Raw genomic sequence first — 27587 nt, 5'->3', positions numbered from 1 at the left:
ATATCGTAATTTTTTTTTCTATTATTTCCAGAAACCATACGCTTGTCAAGTACTAGGTTGTGCCAAAAAATACACGGACCCGAGTAGTCTCCGCAAACACGTAAAGAATCACACGTTTGAAGAACAAATGCAGATAAAGAAAAAAACGAACGATGCCGGGATTAGCTTCACATCGCAATCATTTGTTAAAAAATATTTGGATCCCAATAAGCAAAAAGCAGTTAGAACTTCAAACATCTATTACAACACCAATTTTGACCATAGTTACTCTTCCAGTTATGTAATAGATAAAAAATACAATATGATTAATGTTAAACAAGATTTGAAAAATAAGTTAACAGAGAAAAGTAAGCTTAAAAAAGAATGCTACTGATTGTAAAGTTAAGTTTATATTTCAAGCATAAAATCCATCCGGAGATGTGTTGTATTCAGATATTATTTAACCCATTAACGCCGTTGTGATTTTTTTCTGAAATTTCTAAATTTTACATACAGTCTGGGCAGATTGTCGAAAAATGGGCCATTTTTGGAAAGACGAAGGTATAAACAATAGGATGGTAATTTACAAACCATTACCTTTTTATTTCAATCCTCTCTTTCTACGTAGGTACAAATTTTGATATCTTCAATAGACTTATAAAATATTTATATTGTAATAATAAAAACGATCGGAATTACGCGTGAAAAATTACTAAAATACCAAAATCCCAATCAAAAACAAAGTTGAAGAAAATATAATCTCAACGTTTTAAATCGGTATATGTTAAAAAAATGTATTTTCGCGGCTTCCCATGGAACAATTTTCTTCATTTTTTTATTCCCAAGTAGCTCGAGTTAAGCCACCTAACTAACGTAGCTATTACTAAATGCTTTAGTTTTGTTATAATAAATTAATTTATCTATTAAAACAAAAATGTTTATAATATTGTTTTAATAATTATACAGCTTTCAAGTGAGAATATTTGCATTTTGAAAGTTACAAGGTAGGTGCACGTGTGGTAAGTCTTTCTAAAAAAGTCTACAACTGGAAAAAATATGTAGTTAAATTTTGTTATAAATAAATAAATGTATTATAACAAAACTAAAGCATATTTTGAATTTAGTAAAACTGCTCCATTAGAAAATACATTTAGGCCGAGAACATACATATTTATGTTTTTAAAGTAAGTATGCCGATTTTGAACGTTGTGATTCTATTTTCTTCAACCTAGTTTTTAACTAGGATTTTGGTATTTTTGTAATTTCATGTTTTAATAATAATATAAAAATAATATAATAATAAGCCAGTCAGCCAGTCAACTTTGACTGGAACATTGAAAAAACAAAATAAAGTCTAATCCACTTTGCTAATGTTAATGAAAATCGAAAAACAAATAAATAAGGTTGTTAGAAGATGTTAAATATATTTGCCACTTCCTTTTTCCTGACAAATTATAGTTTTTTTACTTGATGTATTTCAGGTTTGAGCTACACTTTTCATCTTTTCTCTCCCTTATTCCTCTCTCGCTTTTTTCTCTTTCTCCTATATTATGTATCTCTTTATTTTTATCACTTTTATATTATTGTTTTCTTGATCATTGTTATTTATTAGTTTAATAGTATATGTGCTATTGACCAGGTCAATTTTTATGTATTCAGCTTGGGTTGATAACTATTAGTCTGGGCAGATTATAGGAAAATATGCCATTTTTGGGAAAAGTTATTTACCAGCAATTTTATTGCTGAAATCGAATCTTATGATTCTTAGATATACATATATTAATAATATAAGTAGATAGTGTGCTACTTTTTTTTATAAACAAAATGACGCCCCTAAATCGTGCTTTTTTGAAGTTATACTTCTTTAGGCGCGATTGAGATTGAGGGTGAATTTATATTGATCTGCGCGCATGCGCACACCGACAGTTTGGTATTATTCTTTATACGGGCTCTGATTGGGTGTTGAAATGATCTGTCAATAATTGTTCAATATGGAGGTTATCGGTAAACAAAAATGTTGTATAATATATTAGTTTTTATTGTTGTGAGGACAGAAATAAAATCAAATTTATAATTATAGTTACTTTTTAAATAGTTTTGAAAAGCCACAGGTACGTAATTCTAAATGTTTCAGTTGTATTCCAAAAAAAAATTATCTTCATACCTATTTAGAAAATGTAAAAAAAATAATGTACTTACCTAGTACTTGCTATGCTATACCCTTAGTAGGCAATGCTTTAATTTACATAATCTAATTACGAACAAACTTTCTACAAATTTTCATCTAATGTATCGTTTTCTTACTCTATATATTGTTGTATTTTAATTCGACAAAAATCAAACTAATAAAAATTCATATAAACAAAATGTCAAAAAGTTGTTGAGTTTGTGTATATTCTCACATGACGTATACGCGAAGGTGGTGCAGTTTGAAATCGCTTCGACTCTCGTACGGCGGGATATACGGGAAGTAGGTTCAAGCCCAATGCAAGTTATATCATTTTTTTATTTTTTTTATAGATTTTATGATTGTAAGTATATTACTATATAATTTTTTTTAGAAAATACGTATTTAATTAAAATGTTTGGCAACAATTATTGTTCAGAAATCATTTGTGGCATTTTTCAATATGTTTGTGTGTGTTTTATTCTTTTATTTTTTTAATTTTTGGTATTGTTTTAATAAAAATTTTTGGAAAGTAGTAGAGAAACTGTTTAAAGTATATTGATTTCGTTGAAATCATATAATAGAAGTATAACTTCTTACGTGCATACAAAGTAGGTACACACATTTTTTTTTTCAATTATTGCTCTATAAATCCAAAAAATTTAACTTTACAATAAAAATAGCCAAATAAAAATTCACCGTAATTAAATTCTGCATAGAGACAGGTTTTTACGATTTTCTTCGACGATAATTTTCTTCGGAAAATGCGGGTTTTTCCAACAAAATCTTTAATTTTCAACTAAAATTTTAGATAAGTAATCATTTATTAATAATTAAATAACTTGGTGACGTGGAAACCCTTTAATATAGATTATATTTCCAAAAGCCGATGGAAACTGAACGAACAGTTTAGCAACAATTAAATTGTTAATAATTAACAATTTTCGGCCGCTATAATAACCATAATTATTATGATACATACGAATAGCTATGATTTTTGTATAAAATGGCACTATACCTATCTAATGTACTTTACAGAATTGTGGTTATTATAGTGACCGTAAATTTTTAATTAACAATTTAATTGTTGCTAAACTGTTCATTCAATTTTCATCGGCTTCCGGAAATATAATCCATACCAAAAGGGCTTTTATGTCAACAAGTTTAATTAAATACTTGCCTAAAATTTTAGTTGAAAATGTAAGATTTTGTTGGAAAAATCCGCATTTTCCGAGGAAAATTTTGGTCGAAGTAAATCGGGAAAAACATGTCTCTATGCAGAATTTAATTACGGTGAAATTTTTTTGAGTGTTTTTGGTGTAAAGTTAAAATCTTTGGAGTTATACAGCAACAATTAAAAAAAACACGATTTGGGGGCGCCATTTTGTTTATACAAAGAAAGTAGCACACTATCTGCGGACTTTGCATAAATATATTATTAATATATTATAGAATCATAAAATTAGATTTCAGCAATAAAATTGCTGGCAAATAACTTTTCCTTGTATTTTGCTAATTAGCCCAGAGTATATTGACTATAACGATAGGTTAGTTTTTGATAGATATCATTCATCATTATCTTTGCCTTATCCCTATGCGGGGTCGGCTTCCCTAATTGCATTTCTCCATACAATTCTATCTTGAGTCAGTTTTTGATAAATATAATCTTCATATATCCAGTATACACATTTTAAATACATAATATGTCTGAAAACAACATAGATTTGCTTTGGATTGATTGTAATAACTGTAAACATATTATGTAAAATTAAGGGACCAAAGTGATGTGATAATTGTAATATAAATATAGAAATTTTGTACTTAAATATTTTTACATAAATATGTAGTATAATTTTGTATATGTGACATTTTATTTTATGCATAGAATAAACTATTTTTACAATTATATGTTATTTTATACTGTAGTTTCTTTCCCTCAACAAATTTTACCATTCAGACGTAGATCTAACTGGAAAAAATGTCTTTTTCTAGTCACGAGTATGGCCAAGCTTTTCTTCTCCACTGGGAACACTGGACACGTTTTGGGGCGATCGATTGGGGCCCCCTAGTCTATACTCGATTATTAAATGATAACCGAATCGATTATCATCGCGATTATAAAAAGTATATACTGAGAATATGCGTAATTACCATTGCGAATGTGCAGAGCACATACTGAGTATATACTACATTACAGTACTTAAATGTTCTATGTATATACTTAGAATGTACTACCGCACTTCTTTTCAGTATATACTAAGAATATACTTTTTAGAACATTCCAAGGACGTGCTATAAACCTTCTATTTATATACTTATAACGTACTACCGCACATATTTTTAGTTTATACTAAAAACGTACTTTTTAGAATATTCCAAGGAAGTGCTATAAACCTTCTACTTATATACTTAGAACGTACTACTGCACATATTTGTATTAGAAGAATATACTTTTAAGGATATTCTAAGAAATTGCTATTAAGTGCTATATTGCTCAGAAGTATGTTTTCGGCATCACCTAATCTCATCTTAGGTTCCACTGGTTCTACCAAATACCTATTATATTTACATATTTTAATGGCAAATGAGAATGTAGTTAGTAGGGGAAAGGTAGGTAAAGTGGAATGGGTGGGTAAAGCGGAATAAGCTTAAAATTTAATTTCAAAATTGGCGGTTTTTGTTGTAACTCCTACCACAATATACCTTTTGACATTTGGCAATATTTACTTCAATATGGCGCACTTTCATTGATATGTTCATGTGAGTTAAACAAGATCATTGTTTTTTAACAAAAAGTTGTAATATTTGGTGACTAAGACGAAATTTCTTATCAGCAACAGGTAAGTTTTTCTAACCGTATTTATTATCTATTGTATAAAATGGTTATTTGTGGACATAAATACTCTTTCTTTAACTTATTAGCACGTTTGGTTAGTAGCTATCGTGTTTGTACAGAAAAAATGTTGATGCGGGTAAAGTGGAATGAAACGTATGCGGGTAAAGCGGAATGACGTTCCACTTTACCTCCTAAAAGTTTAACAATGTTATTAAGTGACAACATTTTTTTAGCATGCCTAATTTTTACAAACGAAAGACTTCGCAGCAGAGTTGGGACGAGAAGGCAATGGCTGAGGCTCTAACTGCATGTCAAGGTGGTTTATCAATTCATTCTTCTGCAAAACAATATAACATTCCATCGACAACTCTTTTTAGAAGATTAAAGCGACCACCAGAAGAACGTTTAGTGAAGCAACTTGGACGATTCCGTTGCGTGTTCACGGTAGATCAAGAGAGGATGTTGGTAGACTATATTCTTAAAATGGAAGAACGCCTGTTTGGGCTAACTATTTCTGACTTAAAATATCTTACCTACGAGTTTGCCATACGAAATAACATTGAACATAGATTCAATAATGAGAAGAAAGAAGCTGGTAAAGTATGGTTGCTTGGTTTCATGAAACGGCACCCAGTTCTTTCACTTCGACTTCCAGAAAAAACGTCAGCAGCGCGAGCGTCAGCATTTAACGCAGTTAGTGTCGGAAAGTTCTTTGATTTATTGGAAGACTTATACCAAAAACACAACTACAAACCTAACCGCATCTATAATTGTGACGAAACCGGTATCTCTACCGTGCCAAATAAGCCTTCAAAGATTATTTCAAAAAAGGGGAAAAAGCAAGTAGGAGTTTTATCATCAGCTGAAAGAGGTACGCTTACAACTGCAGAAATTTGCTTCAACGCTGCAGGGGAATACATCCCTCCTGCTCTTATTTTTCCACGGGTGAGACATCACTTGACATTCGACATTGGAGTTCCTCTGAATACCAAAATTTTCACGCATGCTTCTGGATGGATGCAGACCGAAATCTTTACGGCTTGGTTTCACCATTTTATTAAATTTGCGAAGCCTACCTCCGAGGACAGGGTTTTACTAATTTTAGATGGCCATTCAACCCACATAAAAAACATTGAAGTCTTAGAGCTTGCTAAGAAAAACTTTGTAGACATCCTGGTGCTACCACCACATTGCACACATCGACTTCAGCCACTGGACGTATCATTTATGTATCCCATGTCGACCTTCTATGAACAGGCAGTGCGAGTTTGGCTGCGAACCCACCCGGGGAAAGTTGTGACGATTCATGATGTCGGTCCTCTCTTCGGAGAAGCTTACTTGAAGGCAGCTAGTATGGCAACAGCTATCTCAGGATTTAAGAAGACGGGTATTTGGCCGTTTGAGAGACCTGATCCAAACGTTTTCGTGGCTGCAGATACAACTGATCGTCCTGGGCCTCTACTCGCTACATCTAACCTGCCATCAGCGTCCACTCCAGTGTCAAATGACATTCTCCTCCATAAGACTATTGTTAGTCCTGCGGATATTTTACCTATCCCACGGGTCGCTTCAAATATCGAAAATCCAACGAAGAAAAGGGCTCGATCAGGAAAAACTGTAGTAGCAACTTCTACCCCTTTTATTGAAGAGTTAAAGAATTTGAAGGCTCCGACCCCAAAAAATCCAACCAAGAAAGTTACGAAGCAACTATTTCAAAGCGACAGCGAAGAAGAAGATGATGCAAACATCAGCATTTATAGTGACACCGACAGCGGTTCAGAGTTGGACCTACCAGTTCAAATTCCTACCATAAAAACAGAAGATATTAAGGAAGGGATATATGTAGCTGTAGAGTACAACGGACAAACATTTCCCGGTTTAGTAATTTCAAAATCAGGTGAATCAGCATCTGTAAAGTGTATGGAAAGGACGCAAAAATATTTCAAATGGCCAAATAAAGATGATGTATTAGATTACAACATTAAGGACATTAAAATGATTATTAATGAACCAAAACAGTTAAGACGAGGGTTTTTCAATGTTCCTGAGCTCTGTTTATATGCTTAGTTGAATAAATAATATTAATTCATTTTAAGTTTTTGAATTCCGCTTTACCTACAATATGGCGGGTAAAGTGGAATATTACACCACTTTTACTTTTGACGTTTTTCTCCGAAGTGGTGATAAATTAGTTTAATTTCTTAACAGTACTACGTAGGGCTATAACGTAAGTGGCTTCTTCCATAAACTCAAACTTTTAAGACGAATACTTCTACCGGGATACAAGCTTGAATCGGTAATTATTCCACTTTACCTACCTTTCCCCTATCTACATTCTGCAATATTACTTGAAAAGTAAGTACATATTTATAAATTTTAGTTATTTATATAAACTATTATATTATAATATTTAGCTAAACTAAACTATGTATGAGTAACTAAAATTTATATACTTATCTATATGTACTTACTTATATGTATTTATTAAATAATATGAAGTTACCAAAATAGGTTATATCTATTTTGAAGCACCGCAAACAAAATAAAGAGATTATGTGTGTTCTTTAGTCCTAGTACTTCATAATCATTCGTCTTCATCGACTTCATCCTTAACACTGCATGCATAGATACAAATAATGCCTATTTTCGATTTCATATTTTACCGTTGTTCATATCCCTAATCCATTCAGGTAAGAAATGGTCAGAATAGAGCTTTTCGTCGAATGTCATTTGTTTCGAGCTTCTGTCATATGTTGTATAATCTGTGTATGATATTAATATACACGGATTATACGAGATATGACAGCAGCTCGAAACAAATAACTGTGAATGAAAAGCCCTATAAGACGGGGATATCTATTGTGGAATAACAACATCGGTGCACCGGTGGTTAGTGTTGCCAAACAGAGGGAAATTTCACTTTTTGCAGGAATTTTCAACATAAAAGGTGATAAAGGGAAAAGTTAACTCAAAAGGGAATTTTTGTTCCAGCCTAAATTGTAAAATATTTAAAAAAATCAAAATATTTAAAAATAATTAAACATATATTCTCAGATTTTGTAAACAGGAGGGAATTTTTTTATAAAAGTGGGAATTTTTAAGGTAAGTTGACGGAAAAAGCTTACTCGACGGTTGGCAACACCAAAGCCTTTGGTTGTGGATGGTGTATATGGATGTCTGTCCATATATATGTATATATTGTTATGTGGGAAACAATGTTTATTTATCAAATAAACATTGTTTTTTCTGTTTTCTGTCACCAGTAGAATGTATTTTGAGTTAAATAAATTACATATCTACATTCTTCTTTTTGTGTCAATTAATTTAGTTCAAAATAATTTCTCTTGGACACAAAATTTTTCTTAGACAAAAGATCTCTATAGGTCAAAGTTCTGAGAGGCTGCATAGCCTTAACAACCTCACATAATCTACTTGAAGGCTATTTCAAAGCAGCCTATACATTCTTTGCTCAAGTTAGCTGCATAACCAGGAGCTTCCAGCCAGCATTCGTTCAAAGCCTACCACCAGATCAGCAGTGGCTGAATGAGAAGAAGGATCCGCTCATGTGGGGTTGGAAGAAGATTAGCGAACTCCTGACACCAATTACAACAGTACATGCTGCAGCTCCCGAGGAATTACTTTCCCTCATAGTGTGTACTTGCAAAGACGAATGCATCCATAACTGTGAGTGTAGAAAGAGTGGTCTAAGCTGCTCAAGCTGCATAGATGAAGAAATAGAAGAGGACGATGTTGTATTTGATGAGGATTGAAACTGATGAATAAGTTTACTTGAGCTATTATTCTTTTTACATTAATGTAGTTTTCTAGAGTTGGGGCATTGTTGAATTTTTCTATAGAGGCTTTTCTTTCTCTTATCCATTCTGAACATTCCTCGTCCCACCATGGATTTCCTATCTTTTGAGTTGTCCCACAATGTTTATGTGGTATAGCATTTTCAGCTGCATTCTTGATAATATTACTCCAAACATTGTAGGTGATTACGTCCTGCGCATCAAGTTGATTCACTATGTTGTAAAATAGTTCCCAATTTGCTTTATTAAAATGTATTGTTTTGTAAGCGCCGAGATGGATGTTTGAAAAGCTGTTGTTTTTCATGTTCACATCTAGGACTGTGGGAAAGTGATTGCTATTACCGCAGTCTGCAAGGGTGTACCATGTTTTTTTTTAAGACTAGATCACTATTTACTCTTGTTAAGTCTACTGCACTCAAGTGATTATTGGGATTTTGAAGGAGAGTTGGGGATCCGTCGTTCATTATCACCATGTCATATGTCATTGCCCATTATGAACTCAGAAATAATATTCCCACCTCTGTTGGTTGGGCATTTGTCCCAGATAGGATGGTGTGCATTAAGATCTCCCAGTATAATGGTTTTGCTTGATGGTGAGTTATTAGATATACATATCAGACAATAGTTCATGATTTACATGAATATCAGAATTGCTGTACACTGTTGTTATGTATACTTCACCTGTTAACAATTATAGGTTTGTTCCAACACAACAAGAAACCGTCCATGTAACGATCACCGTCCTGCGCAGTAACATGGAACGTATTATTTCGTTACTATGGAACCCATGGAACGTTAATAATATAGTAACGTGATCGTTATATGACGGTTCTTCGTTGTGTTGGAACAAACCTTATGTATTGGATCTAACGATTTTGACATTATCATGTAAAATATTATTTCTATCAGCTCGAATATTTTTTATAAGAGTTAAGTGTAAATTGTTTAGTGTTTTTTAACCAGGTCTCGTTTAGTAAAAGTACATCTGGATTTTCCTGTGCTACTAAGTTCATTAAATTTGTTCTATTAGAATTGATGCTTCGTAAATTCCATTGAATTATTTTAAATTTGTGAATTTTTGTGTTTTTAGTTATCAGATATGTCAGCCATCCCATTGAAGATGGTCCTGGGCTGGTGTTTTGCTAAAGGAAATTTCTTATTGTATTTCTGTTATTTTCAGATGTATTTGAAAGATAATTGATAATTTGTTTCATTTCCTCCTCTTGAGTTAGGTAATGAACTTTTGTTAGAATTTTTAAGTGCACTAATAGGCTGCTGTGTGTTAGATTCATAATGTGGACTGAAAGTTATAGGCTGTGAAGATTTTTGGCTTGCTGTCTCTCCATTGGGGAAGTTTATACATTCTTCATGAGCTTTTCTATCATAACCCTTTTAGATTATTCTTTTTTTATTTGGGTTGTTAGTCAGGGCTGGTTGATATGTTCTTTTAGTTGTATTGGCTGTAAAATGTTGTGTCCTTCTTTCTGAGGGTTCAATATATACCTCTGGGGTATCTGCCATTGATTTGTTTCCCCGTACAAGTGGAAATTCAGCTTTATTAATATATAGTACTCTCCTTTTACTTTATATTGCTTTTTAACTATTTCGTTTGCATCATAATATGTTATGTTTTCGAATGCCATCATTTCTTTGATATTTTTTTTGTCTATTATATTCTGGACACATTTTTGATGTAGACTTGTGTTCTTGTTTACAGTAAAAGCACTTTGTAACACAAGTAATATTTTGTGTTTCTTCCGTGTGTTTTTCCTCTCCACAGTTAACCCATTAACCGCCAAGCAAAGAATACTGCAATAATATGTACTTAATATATTTGATTAACTAGAGTAAAATAAACCTAAACATTCGTAAAAAAATTGTTTTACACTTTGATAATGGCAGGTGCCACAACAAAAAAATGGTTCGTTTTCGAACCTTTGGCGGGAATGAGATATAAAAATTGAAATAAACAATTTTAGTTTTTGTGAAGAGTCTTAAAACATTTAGAGTGTAAATGGACCTGGCAACATTTGATAAACAAAATTAGAATGGTTAGAACATTGCCTACACCTTCAGCTTCTTTGTCAAAAACGAAGTCGAACGGCCCTCTATCTTTTTTAGAAATAATTTTAGATGTTTCCAGTTTACACTTTTCAATCCTGTTTCTCGCACTGTGCCAGTTGCATAAATTCGACAAATCAACATATTGTCTACAACACAACCAACCTCCCTTATGTAGACCCCCCCCCCCCAGCCCTAGATTATAACAATACTGAATACCAGAATACCCGTCTTTCTAAAGGTATGTCCCCACTATGTTCGCAATATTGGACCACCGATCCGTACTGTTGCACGGTCCGGGAGCGCCAACCATCCACTATGTTCACCTCTCTTCATACCTCTTGCGCTCCGCGCTCCCTGCAACTGCTCCCATCGAGACGGCATGCGCTCCTCTACATATAAACAGCAACCTATTAAACCACCGAGGCGGAGCGCGAACTGTTGTACGGTCCCAGAGCGCAATCCATCCACTATGTTCACGAACCACTTGCGCTCCGCGCTCCCTGCGACTGTTTCAATCGATGCGGTATGCGCTCCCTTACATATAAACTGCCACAGATTGGAGCCCGAGGTAGAGTGCGCACAATTGCACAATCCGGGAGCGTCAAACGTATCCACTATGCGGAGCAGTTGCAGGAGCTCGGAGCGCAAACCTAGTCAATACGTGCTTTTACACATAATAAAGAAATATCCCAACAAATTACTACCTGTCGTCACCTCGAAATTCCTGATCAGCCAGGATTATAAGTCGACTTCCGCCAATGGTTCGTTATCGAACCATTATTTTCAAACACGAGATTTGATGATTCAGAAATTTTTTTTTGTATTTTTATAACAATTAATGTACAAATAGGTTAAAAAACTAATGTTTTAATTTATTTGACCACAAAAGTTTTATGCCAATAAAATTACTACACTTAAAATAAAGTTGTGTAGAAGGATTGAAAATGTCGGACATTTATTAAATATTTTTGTGATGAAAACATGAGTTTGTTACACTTATATCTTCTGGTTACTTAAAAAATGCAAAGATTTCAAAAAAATTAAAGAATTGTCAATAAAAAATTCTACAAAAAAAATGGTGCGTTTTCGCACCATTGGCGCTAAATGGGTTATTTTTAATTATTTTAATGGCATTTTTCTTTACTCTTGCAGTTATTTCTAGTATGGTCATAGCGAAGGCACTTGTTACATTGTGTTGCAGGGGGCACATATACATTAACTAATCTTTCCAGTCCATAGCATCGTATGGATCGCGGTACCCTGACCCTCTAAAAGTAAGGAGTACCGTAGCTGTCGGTTCATAGGATACACTGTCTTTGTGAATAGACTTTCTGGTGAGACGTCTAGCATTTACTTAAAACTTTTTATTTTTAATACCTTTTAAATCTGTTAAGCTCAAGTTAAAGATGTCCCTAGCTATTTTTATATTGTTGACTTTACCAATGTTAAATCCAACTTTTTCAGTGGACTCCAAGTATACAAAAAATGGACCATTATCATACTGCGAGTATTTAATTGTTGGTGTTTAATTTTGTCATATTATCATTTAATGTCTTTATACCACCTTCTTACCTTTATACCAAACTTCTGGATGACGATAATGTCTCACAATTAACAAACATTTATAAGCATATATACGAGACTGGAATGATGCCACAGATATGGTTGGAGTCTACATTTATTCCACTCCCAAAAAAACCTAATACATCATCATGTAAAGACTTTAGACTAATTAGTCTCATGAGCCACTCTCTCAAGCTACTTCTTAAGATAATTCTTAATAGAATCAAGCAGAAATGTGAAGAGACAATGGGAAACAAACAATTCGGTTTCAGAGAAGGATTGGGAACAAGGGAAGCTTTGTTCTCAATGTTAACATTACTTCAACGATCATGGGAAGTACAGAAACCAATTTACGTCTGCTTTATAGATTTTGAGAAGGCGTTTGATAGAGTTCAACATGACAGGTTGTTTGAATATCTAGAAATGATTGGAATAGATGATAAAGATCTGAGACTTTTACAACATCTATATTGGAATCAAGAAGCTTCTATTCTGGTAGACGGCAAAGAAACAGACAAAATTTGCGTTCAAAGAGGTGTCAGACAGGGTTGTGTGTTATCACCAACTTTGTTTAACGTATACTCAGAAATAATTTTTAATGAAGCCTTGGAAGGACAATATGGAGTTCGAATCGGGGGAGAAACTATTAACAACATCAAATATGCAGACGACACCGCGATCATGGCTGAAAATATCGAAGATCTTCAATTCCTTATTGATCGAGTCATTAGAGAATGCTCCAATAACGGACTTAACATAAATGCAACAAATACAAAGTTACTTGTGGTTAGTAAACAAGACGTCGGCCATATTATGCAACTAATTGTCAGTGATGAATCAATAACAAAAGTTAACCATTTTAAATACCTAGGATGTTGGATAAACGAGACACTAAATCCGGATGAAGAAATTAAAACTCGTATAGAAATTGCAAGAGGAGCATTTATGAAACTTAGATCTATTCTGAGCAACTCTCAGCTGAATTTACAACTAAGAATCAAGTTCCTAAAATGTTATGTGTATCCTGTATTACTATATGGATGTGAAACCTGGATCATGAAGGTTAACATGATGAACAAATTAGAAGCCATTGAGATGTGGTCGTATCGTAGAATGATCAGAATATCTTGGGTTCAACGCATTTCAAACAGAGAAGTCTTAAACAGAGTAGGTCAAGGCGAAGGTGACTTAATGAAGATGATAAAAAAAGAAAACTTGAATATCTGGGGCATATAATGAGAGGTAGCAGATACAGGATGCTGCAGTTAATACTCAATGGAAAGATCGACGGAAAAAGAGGAATTGGTCGAAAGAAATATTCATGGCTCCGAAACCTTCGTCAATGGACTGGCTTATCAGCAGATCAATTGTTACATGCCGCACAAGATCGAGAACGATATCGGCAAATTTTTATGGAAGCTACCCACGCCTAAAAATGTGGGCACGGTACTTAAAGAAGAAGAAGATACCACCTTTATACTTTTATACCCCCCCCCCCCGGTCTCAACCGTAATGAAAAACTACAAGTCTAAACTTGTAGCAAGAACTTAAAACTACAAGTCTTAACAGTAGCAAAAATTCAATCAAATTAAACTAAAGTCAAAGGCTAAATCAATCAAAAGCAAATACAAAATCCATCAAAAGCAAAAACAATAGTTGGAAACAATGCTCAACTTACCAGAAGTACGTGCACAACAAGTTTTGTTAGTTTTGGAGCAACTCGCGGCGGAAAGTCTTATCACCACGAACGATAGCCAAAGATTTGTCTATTTCAAATTTTCCTCCAGAAAATCAAACGTCAAACACAACAAGCATCACAAAATATATTCGCTGCGAAAAGAAGCCGAAGCTAGTCAACTCATCGGACCTCGACTTCTTATCAGCGATAAATAAAAAAATTAACAGATAGATAGTTTCGGTTGAAAAACGTCAGAGTTGACAGTTTTTAATTTTTGATAAAAAAACCTCATCAAACCTAATTTAATTTGAAAACAGTTGTTAGTTCTTGTTAATTTTTTATTTATCGTTGATAAGAAGTCGAGGTCCGCTGGGATGAACAGCCTCGGCTTCTTTTCGCAGTGAATATCTGTTGTGAATTTTGTTGTGTTTGACATTTGATTTTTTGGAAGAGAACTTAAAATAGACAAATCTGTGATTATCGTTCGAGGTGAACGGACGACTTTTGAAACTCATCCAAAAGGGTAAGGGCCAAAACTATCTATATTTTCCTGTTAATTTCTAATTTGCATCGACTGGCATAGATTTTAAATTCGTCAATCAGCCGCATAAGATGGAGGAAGAAGTTCCTCCCGATCCTCCTCCACCACCTGACCCTCCTAATAAAATCAACCAACATGAATGTCAATCTCAACCTCCAATTATTCAGAAAAGTCTTAAAGGAAAAAAACAAATACTATATTCGGAGACCGACATAGGTCCTTATGAAGTATTTGTCCAGGGTCAGGATAAAAATATTGGAGATTACCACGTGTTAAGTATAGCTAAATCTATTTCCGTTTTAAAAATTAAAGACATCACGAAAATCAGTAGAAAAGGTAAAAACAGGATAGGGGTATTATTTGCCACTAGAAAAGCAGCCAACGATTTCGTTGTGAGGAAAGATTGGGAAGCCCTAGGGTATGACGTGTTCATTCCATTTCATCAGATTTCTGGTAGGGGTATAGTAAGGGGAGTTAATAAAATATTCACAGAGGAATAGGAAGAAATAAAGGAGGCATCAGAAACCAACTTGGCTTTATGTAAGCTATTAAGTGTTAAGCGAATGAACCGAAGAGTACAAGTGGATTCAAAGGTTGAATTTGTCTCCACGGGAACTATTAGCATAACTTTTTCAGGAAAAACTATTCCTAAAGAAATTTCCATATATCAACTACCAATGAGGGTCACACCATTCATCAGCCCTGTTCTTCAATGTGGGAATTGCTTACTTTATAGCCATTCTACGAACCAATGTAGAGGAAAAAAGAAATGTGCTAGATGCGGAACTTCTGAGGTTGATGAGCGGAACTTCTCTGAATGAGGTTGTACGGAATGCCTTACATACCTCACCTAAACAATTCAAATAGGCTTCGCTCAAAACCAATACACTATTGGCATCTTTCTAGATATCTCTTCTGCTTATGATAATGTCAATATATCACTCCTGTATTCCAAATTATTAAAGTATAACATTCCAACCCAACTGGCTAATTTGATTTTCTGCCTTCTAAATGATAGAGAGCTATTTGTCAAAGACAAACTGGGACAAACCCATGGCCCAAGAAAATCAAGTCTGGGACTACCCCAAGGTTCCCCATTAAGCCCTATCCTCTTCAACCTATATTGTCTTTCCCTGTATAATTTAATCCCCTCTTCATGCAATCTAATTCAGTATGCAGACGATTTGGTTCTTCTGATTAGAGGGAGTGATATTAATGAATTGGTAATTAATGTAAATAAATTCTTGATTCAGATGGAATCATGGTTGCTAGACCACAATTTAAATCTATCTAAGAACAAATCTTCTGCAATATTATTTACAAAAGGAAACACGAAAATCTCTCCCCCTAACGTAATATTTTGTAACCAGAATATTGGTTGGGTGGATTCAGTCAAATACCTGGGGGTAAATATTCAAAAAAACTTAAAGTGGAATTCATATGTAAACTCAATAGAACTAAAAGTAAATCGTGGCCTGAATGTGATGAGAGCTCTTTGTGGGACTTATTGGGGAAGTGATCCAAAAACCTTACAAATTGTACACAATGGTCTGATTCAGAGCCATCTGGACTATGGCTGCCAGGTAATTTTCGATTGTCCAACTTCCTTAATTAAAATATTGGAGAAACTAAAATACAAAAGTATCCGAATTATAACTGGATGCATGAAATCTACCCCAATTCATGCTCTCTTAAGTGAAAGTGGTCAGATCTCGCTTAAATCTAGATGGGAATGGCTTAGCTCTAAATTTATATTCAAAAATTTAATGTTAATTGGCAACCCAATTATTTCTGCTCTCGACCTGTTAGACTTGGCAATTCAAAGGAACCAAAATAATTGGAAAAACAGAAATATTCCATTTCTAGTGCTTTTAAAAAACAAATTTAAAAGTACTTATCCCAACTTATATTTAAGTGACTTATATCCATGCCATAACTTTGAACTAGACTATCAATTATCAACAATTCCAATCATAAATATCCAATCTAATCGTTCAGATGAACTTGCCTCAGTTCAACTCCAAAAAATAATTCTGAATAAACCTAGTCACACCAAATTCTTCACGGACGGCTCGGTTGATGATGAAGGATCAGCAGGCTTTGGTGTCTTTAGCCGAGAGATCAACTATTCTTATACCAGTAAACTACCTAAGTATATACCCAAATATGTACGGCTGAGATTGTCGCAATTAATCATGCCCTTCAAATTATTTTGAAAAATGGGATTAAACAAGCAATCATCTGCTCGGACTCTAAAAGTGCCTTACAGAAAATAGGCAGATCAACCTATTCTATGGAAACAGAACATTCATCGTTCATGACCAAGAGAGGCATCATTGAAGCGAAAGAAAATAACGTTAATATTAGTCTGGCATGGATTCCAGGACACTCGAATATTAAAGGGAACATGGTGGCTGATAAACTAGCTAATATATGTAGAACCTTAAATGTAGCTGCTGGTATCACTCTTCAATATTCCAACTTTCTACCAGACATCAAGCATTCCATCTGGAATCGGTGGAAGCAAGAATGGCAGGGGAAAAATCGAAATAATTCATTTTACTCTAAAATTGTAGGTCAGATAGATAAACTCCCCTGGTACCACAATTTTGCATACCAAGACAGAAGACATATAACCACCATTATTAGAATGAGGACAGGTTATTGTGCTACTCCAGTTCACCTATTCAGGATAGGAGTAAAAGACGACCCATATTGTGACTGTGGCCGAGTTGGGTCCTTAAATCATCTGATTTTTGAGTGCCCTATAAATATGTCACCCAATTTTGACCTATATAAAGAAGTAGCCAAAACAAATATCCCTACTCCCATTGAAATTTGCCTACTTATGTCCAACCTTAATCCACGTAGGATTAACCTGATCCTTAAATTCCTTAACTTAGCCAAACTTAGGCCCGGTCTTTTCACCTCCGAATAAATATGCTCTTATCTGGCAGTTAGCTATCTGGAGGATAAATATTTATTCGCCAGATAAAATGTACCCGTCTTTTCACGTCAATTTATGTTCCAGTTAGTTATCCGGTAGATAAGCTTAAAAGTTTGGATTCCGAACACACCTGACTTTTATGTTTATTTTTATAATTTCAGCTTTAACTTAACACTTAACCTAAACCTAACATAATTACAATTAGATTCAAAGATGATTTTATTTCCATTTTGGAAGAAGGAAATGTAATCACATAATTACAACTTAATAGGTTTAGTCACAACTTAACTTAGTTTAGTTACAACTTAATCATAAGGTTTAGAAATACATTTCCATATTTTAATCAGACAACAATATTGTTTTAGAAAGAAAACATTGATTATGCTGAAATAGTTTACTGGAGAGCTTGAACAAGAGGTAAATCCATTTTAAATTAGAGGAAAACTGTTGATTTGTATGTAAAATAGAAGACAAAGACAAGTTTAAATAAAGACAAGCTAGCTAATGAAACAGATGCAGTGGTAATTTTGTTTACATAATTATATATGTACATATTATATGATTATTAATATTAGGTTTGTTCTAGCAAACAGTCAAACTAGTCAGAAACCGTCAGCAATTAGTTGCTCAGTGGGAGAACATAATACAGTCACCAGTGCTATCCCCTATCTACTCGTGCTGGTCGACTATTCGCTGATGGTTTCAAACCATTTGAAACTGATGCTAGAACAAACCTAATAACTGTTCAATGATGTAAAAATTTGTTAATGTGGGGAAAACTTTTATTTAAATTCAATACTATATTTTTGTAGTGGTATAGCAAAACTTGATGTTACGTCTGACTTTAGCCATAATGAGATTATTTGCTTGATATGCTATTTAGTAACATCTCTTCAAGTTGGTATAGTTTGGTATGTGTATGATGAAGGTAAAACTCCCTTTGTCCCACATGTCCCCTTTTAACTTACAGTAGAACCCTAATTATCCGTGCTATGATTTTCTATTACTCAAGTTGCATTTTTGAGGTTTTATCAACATAGCGTCATTGTAAATCACTTAACGGAAACTCTATATGACGAAAGAGAGACTCATAATGAAAGATTTATTTTTTCTGTTATCTTTTTATGGTAGGTACATAATATGTACATATGTGTATACGTACTTATTATACATAAGAAATACATGTTCGGATTATCAGTGCCACCTTCGGTCCCGAGGAGCACGGATAATCGGGATTCTACTATATTAGGTAGGCCAGAACTTGATATATTACTTGATTTCTTATGTTGATTACTTTTCGTTTTTGGGTTGACAAAACATGATTTAAACTTTCAAAATGCCCTCCTGAAAAATTATTCTAGATGGACATATCAATCATTGTCAAAACGCTACAGATTTATAATCCATCCAACTGGTATATTGAATAGTAAACTAGGGATAAACCAACTATGTATATCAAAACACAATATTTTAAAGATTGGATAATTTACATGGTAAATTGAAGAATCCCAATAACAAGAATAAAACCTAATTTTAATATTTGTTAGTAGATATCTTTCACTTTTCTAAATAAAAAAAATTAGTTACAGATATGACAAACACCTAGAAGATGGAATCCTGTGTTCTCATAGAAAAAGCTAGTTCCAGAAATAAGCTACCAATAATAAACAAGAGAATGTATTACAAGAAAGAACAACGCTAATACTCAACATAGCTCAATTGCTTCAGATAGAAAAAGAGGAGGAAAGGGTAGAACACAAGCGTGCCAGAGAAAATGAAAGGGCAGAAGAGACAAAAATTCATTGATTTATTAAATTTAATAATTAAATTATACAAAGGACAATTAAATAAAGAATAAAAAAATTATACATGTATATTAATGATCCTTCTATTTCCCCATAAAGCTTGGTACTGACCAGGAGGTATACTATAATAGATATATTATATCTCATATTGCTCACTATAATAATGAGTGAGCCTGCATAAACGGAACCATAATATACATTATAGTTCCGTGTATGCAGCCTCACTCATTACTATAGTGAGTGATATGAGATATATTTTAGTATAGTTCCCCGTGCGTGACAAGCTTAACACAAAAATTTTTATAAGGTTATCAAACATCATAACTTCAGTAAATTCAATAATTTAGCTTATTCCTGGTCTATACTTAGCAATTCATTTTCATCTCTCTCTATGTTATAAATATATTGCTTCAGTGTAAGATAGGACAATTGAATCAATGTAATTGTTTTGTTTTCTGCTATATACAAAAAGGGATGTATTTGCGGACTCGTTAAAAATGGCTTCAGTGGACAATCAGAATCTCCAAGTAACAACCCATTGCTATGATCTGAATTTAAACAGCAATAATACAGAATTACTTATATTTGGCACAAAAAATATTAGTAAGAAGGTACCTATTTAAAACATATCCGGGGAGTATTACGAAATTGTCAGAATATAAAATCAGTCTTCCTATATTCTATTTTTTTAGAATTTCATGATACACCCAGTATGTTTTGGATACTTAACAGCAGCTTTTTTTTCAAGGTAGGTATCATCTACTGTTTCTGAGAACCATGTGCATACATAATTCTAGTTACTACCTACATATATCAATAACCTTTCATTTTGGAATCGTAAAATAGTTGGCAATTCAAAGAAATTATGGGATAAGAAACTATTCTATTTTTATTTTTTACAACTTGTTTTCATTTGTAGGTATATAATAATACATACCTATTATAATTTTTTCAAATTATAACCCATCTTTAATTTAATATCTAATAACTCTGCTTAAAAAATTACAGTAGGTAGGTATGTATAAAAACAAAATAACATAAAATTTGTGATTGAGAATTTTTAGAAATAACAAAATTTTACTTTTGCAATAAATTCAATCAGACCTACAAGATTTTATGTTATATTTTTAGTTTCCTGGTAATCAGAAACCATGAAATATACGAAAATCAAAGTTTATCTGCCAGAACTTCTTATTCGGTACTTTATTCGGCAGTTAAATATTTGATATTTAACGTCAATTTATCTGCCGGATAACTTTATTCCAGAGTGAAAAGACGCTACTTTTTTTATCTGTCAGATAAACTTCCCGTTAACTATATTTATTCGGAGGTGAAAAGACCGGGCCTTAATTTATAAATTAATCAATTCCCAAATTTGAATTAAAAAAATTAAGAAGATAAAGATATAAAAAGATATTAGACCTCCAAATGATAAAAGCCTTAACCCTTATGTTTATGTCATAATATTGCCTTTCCTGTAGGGACTGTCTGGCCCTATAAGAAGATGTTCCTGCTAATATATATTTAAAAAAATTGAGGCTTTAACATATATATTTGGAAATATTCGATTGCCCAGAGCAAGACAAGAGTATTTCCCTGGTGTAAGCTGGGCGAATTGCGAGATTTCAGTTTCTCCAGGACTTGTGTTATGGGAGAATTTGGACCAATCACGAGTCACAGATTTTCGATTTTTTGACACTTGACAGTTCGATTGTCAACTTTCGAAAATGAAAATAGATCCATTTACCACAATCCACAATAAAACTAAAAACAAATTTGTTTTTAATATTGTGTATTTACCTCTTTAATTTTGTTATTTTTATCCATTTTTATTTTGTTCTGTAGTATTCTGTACTTTTATTGATCTTTGTAGGTTAATTGGATGATAGAAGTTTAATTGGATTTACTTACTTGTATTTATCAAAGTGAACTCTAAAAATGAATTCAGAAGATGTAAGTGTAATTATATGTAGATAAATAATAATAATAATTTTAATACTATGAAAATGTAAAATAAAATACACCTTAAATATAAATACAAGTGTTTTAATTTATTACCAAAACAAATTTTAAATAGTAAATGAGACATTTTTGTTATTATAGATCCAAACCAGTAAAAATTAGACAAGTTACAATCAAAGAAATAAAATGATTGGGATTTTTTAATTTTCTATAAAAAAAATAGTATGTATGTATTTTACCTTTCATTATAAGACTTTTTCTATGCTGGAGTCACACAATATAATAAGGTAAATATTTTTGAATGTTCTATAATTTCTTTATACAAAAACAACCAATGCCATCTTGTTCTTATGGTATTCACTACAGTACATCTACTTATAACTTATACAATACTTTTGCTTATATAATTAAAATATATAAAACTATAATGTAATCAAAAGTGCCTTGATACTTTTAAATACATAATGCATATACAATTTTATTTTAAATAATATATAATCACACACATTACCCATTAAACGTACAAACATTTAAAAAATAGCCAGAAAAAGCATAAAATGAAATAAACACATTAAGTACCATTCTAAATTCTTTACCCAAATCCAAATTAATTATTAAGCTGGATTTATAGTTTGACAGACTGTAGAGGAAGACGCACTGGAAAAAGATCAACATAGAAGTTTGTGTACTCTTGATTATAAAGCTTGTCACGCACGGGGAGCTATACTATATCATATCACTCACTATAGTAAATGAGTGAGCCTGCACGCACCTAACCATTTGTTCCTAGTTAGGAATCGCTGTAGTGAGCGATATGATACTATAGTAATTATGAGTGAATCTGCACGCATGGGACCATTAGTTCCTAACTAATTAGGTTCCTAGTTAGGAATCGTTATAGTGAACGATATGATATAATATATTATAGTATAGCTCCCCATGCGTGGCAAGCTTTATAAACAAGAGTACACAAACTTATATGTTGATCTTTTCTCAGTGTCTATGTCTACAGTCCGTCAAACTATAAATCCAGCTTAATAAATAATTTGGATTTTGGTAAAGAATTTTAGAATGATACTTATATTGTGTTTATTTCATTTTAGGTTTTTTCCTGTCCATTTTTAACTGTGTGCACATTTCAACAGTTTAATGGGTAATGTGTATGATTATAATATACTTAAAGTAAAATTGTATAGGTATGTATTTAAAAGTATAAACGCACTTTTGGTTACATTATAGTTTTATATATTTTATTTATATAAGCATATATATGTAAAAGCATTGTATAAGTAGGTACGAAGGTTCTACCTATTCTGTAAAAAGGGACCAAGTGTATTACTTATTGTTGTTGAGATAGCCTCGTAATTTTTGGTACCAAGTAACATTTTGTTTTAAACTGGTTGTGTAAAAGGGAGCTAAAGTTCCACTTGATAAAAATATAAAAATGTTACTTGGCCTCTTTTTGCAAATCAGTGACGATATATAATCACACACATTACCCATTAAACATACACACATTTAAAAAATAGCCAGAAAAAGTCTAAAATGAAATAAACACATTAGTACCATTCTAAATTCTTTACCCAAATTCAAATTATTTATTAAGCTGGATTTATAGTTTGAAGGATTGTATAGGAAGACGCACTGGAAAAAGATCAACATAGAAGTTTGTGTACTCTTGATTATACAACTTGTCACGCACGGGGAGCTATACTACATATATCACATCGCTCACTACAGTAAATGAATGAGCCTGCACACATGTAACCATTCGTTCCTAGTTAGGAATCGCTGTAGTGAGCAATATGATACTATAGTATCTAATGATGAGTGAACCTGCACGCATGGAACCATTAGTTTCTAAACTAATTAGGTTCCTAGTTAGGAATCGTTATAGTGAGCGATATGATATAATATATATTATTATAGTATAGCTCCCCATGCGTGGCAAGTGGCAAGCTTTATAAACAAGAGTACACAAACTTCTATGTTGATCTTTTTTCAGAGTGTCTATGTCTACAGTCCGTCAAACTATAAATCTAGCTTAATAAATAATTTGGATTTGGGTAAAAAATTTTAGAATGATACCTACTTATGTGTTTATTTCATTGTAGGTTTTTTCCTGTCCATTTTTTAACTGTGTTTACGTTTAACAGTTTAATGGGTAATGTGTATGATTATACTAAAATTGTATAGGTATGTATTTAAAAGTATAAACGCACTTTTGGTTATATAAGTATATAAGCAAAAGTATTGTATAAGTATAGATGTACTATGTACTGTAGGAAATACCATAAGAACAAGATGTTTATCTTATTATTTTGTGTGCCTCCAAGCATAGAAAAAGTCTTATAATGAAAGGTAAAATACATACCTACATATTAGGTAATTAAAAAACCCCAATCATTTTATTTCTTTGATTGTAATTTTTCTATTTTTGGTGGTTTGGATCTAACAAAAGTGTACAATTTAAATTTACTATTACTATTTAAAATTTGTTTTGGTAATAAATTAAAACACTTGTATTTATATTTAAGGTGTATTTATTTTAAAACAATAAGCGATGCAGGGCGATGTAAATATTACCACGTGTAGGCCTCAACAGGGCCGCATTTAGGATTATCTTTTTGTTTAGTCAGAATATATATTATCGTATAAAATACGAAATTTATATTTTAATTTTGCAAAAGTGCTCGACAAAGAACCAGATTGTTTTAGTTGATATTAGATAATAGGAACCATTTATACAGGGCGAAAAACCCAAGAATTTATTTTTTTGCCAACAATTTTATGTACAGAGTGCCTACAAAAAATATAAGTTTTATTTTTAATTTTTGATATACTTAGTTGTGTGTACAATTGCAAAAAGTTTCATAAAAATAATAACAAAAAAATACTCATTACTCAATTATGTTGAAATAATATACAAGGTGTCCCAAAAGTAGCGGAACGGTCGAATATTTCGCGAACTAAACATCGGATCGAAAAACTGAAAAATACGTGTTCAATCATTTTCAAAAATCTATACAATGACATCAAACCCCCATTACACCCCCTGGAGGTGGGGTGGGGAGTAACTTTAAAATCTCAAATGGAAACCCCTAGTTTTTTTGCAGATTTGGATTCGTTACGTAAAAGTAAACAACTTTTATTCAAGAGATTTTTTCGAACTGTGGATAGATGGCGCTGTAATTGAGAAAAACGATTTATCCTGATACCATAGGTAAATTATAGAAACGGTCTAATATCTCGAGAAATACACTTCCAAATGAGAAAACAAACAAAAAAGGTTTTTAATACTTTTCGAAAACCTATCGAATAACACCAAACATGACCCTCCAACTTACCCCCTGGAGGTGGGGTGGGGGTTAACTTTAAAATCTTAAATAGCAACCCCCACTTTTTATTACAGATTCGGATTCGTCATGAAAAATTAAGCAACATATTATTCGTAACATTTTTAGAATTGTTGATAGATGGCGCTTTAATTGGAAAAATACCATTTATTAGCGCCATCTATGCTATTTTAAAAAATGTTTTGAATAAATGTTGCTTAATTTTTCATGACGAATGCGAATCTGCAATAAAAACTGGGGGTTTCTCTTTGAGATTTTAAAGTTACCCCTTACCCCACCTCCAGGGGTGTAGTGGGGGTTGGTGTTTGATGGCATTTGATAGATTTTTGAAAATTATTGAATACGTATTTTTCAGTTTTCGATCCGATGTTTATTTCGCAAAATATTCGACCGTTCCGCTAGTTTTAGGACACCCTATATATTATATATTCATAATTAATTATTAATATGTCGTGACTCGTGACTATTAACTTATCTAAATTTGAAAATTTTGGGGAATGCATATTACTGTAAATGGCATCAGAACTAAACGTAAAGTCAAGCAATGAGGCATGCAAGTCATAGGTTTAATTCCTTGTTTAGATAGGGCGGTTTGCCAACGTAAACGTCGCGATTAACCTGTTTAAACGCTGGTAAACCGCGTAAAACTCTCGGTTGCATATGTACGATTTTGAGCGGTTGCATTTGTTTCTATGTTAACTTGAACCACGGCGGTTGGGTTTTTCAGGTAAACCGCGACGTCGACGTTGGCAAACCGCCTGCATATAAACAAGCCCTAAGGTTCAGCGAATTGATGATTCGTTTTGTATTCCTTGATCAGCGTAAACACTTCTATCACAAACTCCAACTTTATTGGCCACTTTTTTCACAATACATATCTTCAACCACTATCCCGGGATTTTCTTGTCTTTCACATTTAAAAACATTTAAAATTATTTCTGTAACTTCAACGCTAAGAGGGCTTCTTTTACTGCGTTTTCGAGGAGGATTCCATGTATTTTCAACCAATTCATCAGCAGAATCAGTGGATGACATTTTTGGGTTCAATATCTGTTATCTGTTATTGAAATAATACGTGGTTACTACTGTTACGGTAATCACAATCACGTACAGATAGGGTCGTTATACAAATAAAAATATATACTTAAATAGTTTTAAATGTCACGACAAATAATTGCTAATTCAACATTAACAGCATAAATAAAATTTATTGTCGTTTAACCATCAAGACCACTAAAAATTTACTAACAAATCGATTCAAATTACAAAATTTTAACACCGAAATAATACCTACTTAAATCTTGTCCGAACCTGTAAGAGCTGCCGACGACGTCGGCAGTAACGAAATAAAGATGGACATTTCGGTTAGTTTTTATATATTTTTGAAGAACTGTTACTTGCATGTAACCATAAAATATTCATTAATTTTATAAATCGGATCATTTTTTCACATCCTATGTGTTCAGTGATAACAATAATTTATTTACTATGCAATAAACATTAATAGTTGGGAAAAGAAAAAAATTAATAAAGTGTCATAATTATACTGTTACTTATCGGAACGAGTAGACTCATTTGGAACATCTTTAACAATTATCTGCTAAATTTATCGTTGTTTATATGCCCTGCATCGCTTATTGAATTATACTGTACATCTTCATAGAATTAAAATTATTATCATTAATATTAATTATCTACATATCATTACACTTACATCTTCTGAATTTGAATTCATTTTTCCAGTTCACTACATTTTGATAAATGTAAATCCAATATTATACTTCTATAAATCCAATTCACCTAAAATAACAAAATTAAAGAGGTAAACACACAGTATTAAAAACAAATTTGTTTTTATTGTGGTAAATGGATATATTTTCAAAAGTTGATCGAACTGTCAAGTGTCAAATCGAAAATCTGTGACCCGTGATTGGTCCAAATTCTTCCATAACACAAGTCCTGGAGAAACTGAAATCTCGCGGGCGAATTATCCCGAGGGATATAACCCAATAAAGGAAGAAGAAGAAGAAGAAGAAAAAAATTAACAAAAAGTAACAACTGTTTTCAAATTAAATTAGGTTTGATAAGGTTTTTTAGCAAAACGTAAAAACCTTAGAATATAAAAAAACAGGAAGGAGTCTTTCATATATCAACAACACCTTAAATTTCTAGCGGAACCGGCCATCTTGAACGTCTGTGGATGACTCATAAGTTTTTGTCAACGAGGTAGAAGGTGTTTGTGTATTGGATCAGCTGTGTGCATAGGCGTACCATCTGGTAAAGCTCCTGTATATGCAATCAATTAACTGCAGCTATTAGTATAATAAAATGTTATTTAACTGACTTTTCAACAAAATATTATATTAATACGTATTTTCTCTTGATCTGTAGCTGTTTGTTTAACATCAAAGATGTAATAAAATCGTTAAGAATTTCTTTTCTTCCCTCTTTCAAAGGTACGTCACTGGAAATAGAAAGCAAATCTGACAGCTGATCGCCATTTGCAACCTCCTTCCTGGCAAGAAGTCAGTTCGCATTGTACTCCTTCCTGGTTTTTTATATTCTAAGGTAAAAACTGACACCTATTCGCTATTTGACAACCATTCAAACAACTACTCAAATAATTTGAAAATTTGAATTTGAAAACAATTAGGGATTCCAATGAACTGTCAGTGGTGGCCGGTGGATGGCTAAACTGACATGGCCATAGACATAGTTAAGGGGGGTGGTCATGGCGTATCTAATGTTTACCTTGAATATTGACAAATTTGTAAAGAATATCCTGTTTGGTTTTGTTTTTTTGTTAATTGTGTAGCGAAATTTGTGAAATTGTGATAGCAAATTAAATATGAAGTGGTTTAAACATTGGATACGCCT

The 27587-nt window shown here is 32.8% G+C and overlaps 2 protein-coding genes and 1 long non-coding RNA gene across 3 annotated transcripts in view; all 3 read left to right on the top strand.

Annotated features, from left to right (window-relative positions):
- LOC114336813 (zinc finger protein 891-like) overlaps positions 1-4052 on the top strand; it is a 48833-nt gene extending 44781 nt beyond the window's left edge. Inside the window, exon 6 of the mRNA XM_050656910.1 lies at positions 32-4052. Coding sequence (XP_050512867.1) covers positions 32-373 — 342 coding nt within the window. The 3' untranslated portion in view covers positions 374-4052. The remainder of the gene's footprint in view (positions 1-31) is intronic.
- A 702-nt stretch (positions 4053-4754) lies between these two features.
- On the top strand, positions 4755-7049 carry LOC126888561 (uncharacterized). Its single transcript, XM_050656909.1, has 2 exons — positions 4755-4986; positions 5216-7049. Exon 2 carries the CDS (start codon positions 5217-5219, stop codon positions 7047-7049), a length of 1833 nt encoding a protein of 610 aa, XP_050512866.1. The 5' UTR covers positions 4755-4986; position 5216.
- Positions 7050-17545: 10496 nt separating this feature from the next.
- On the top strand, positions 17546-19453 carry LOC126888870 (uncharacterized). Its single transcript, XR_007699687.1, has 2 exons — positions 17546-17698; positions 17953-19453. It is a non-coding gene; the product is annotated as an uncharacterized LOC126888870 (long non-coding RNA).
- The last annotated feature ends 8134 nt before the right edge of the window (positions 19454-27587 follow it).

The sequence above is a fragment of the Diabrotica virgifera genome, chromosome 7, assembly GCF_917563875.1.
Source record: "Diabrotica virgifera virgifera chromosome 7, PGI_DIABVI_V3a".
Classification (NCBI taxonomy): Eukaryota; Metazoa; Arthropoda; class Insecta; order Coleoptera; family Chrysomelidae; genus Diabrotica; species Diabrotica virgifera.
Note: the sequence above shows the minus strand (reverse complement) of the source record. Positions and strands in the feature narration are given on the sequence as shown.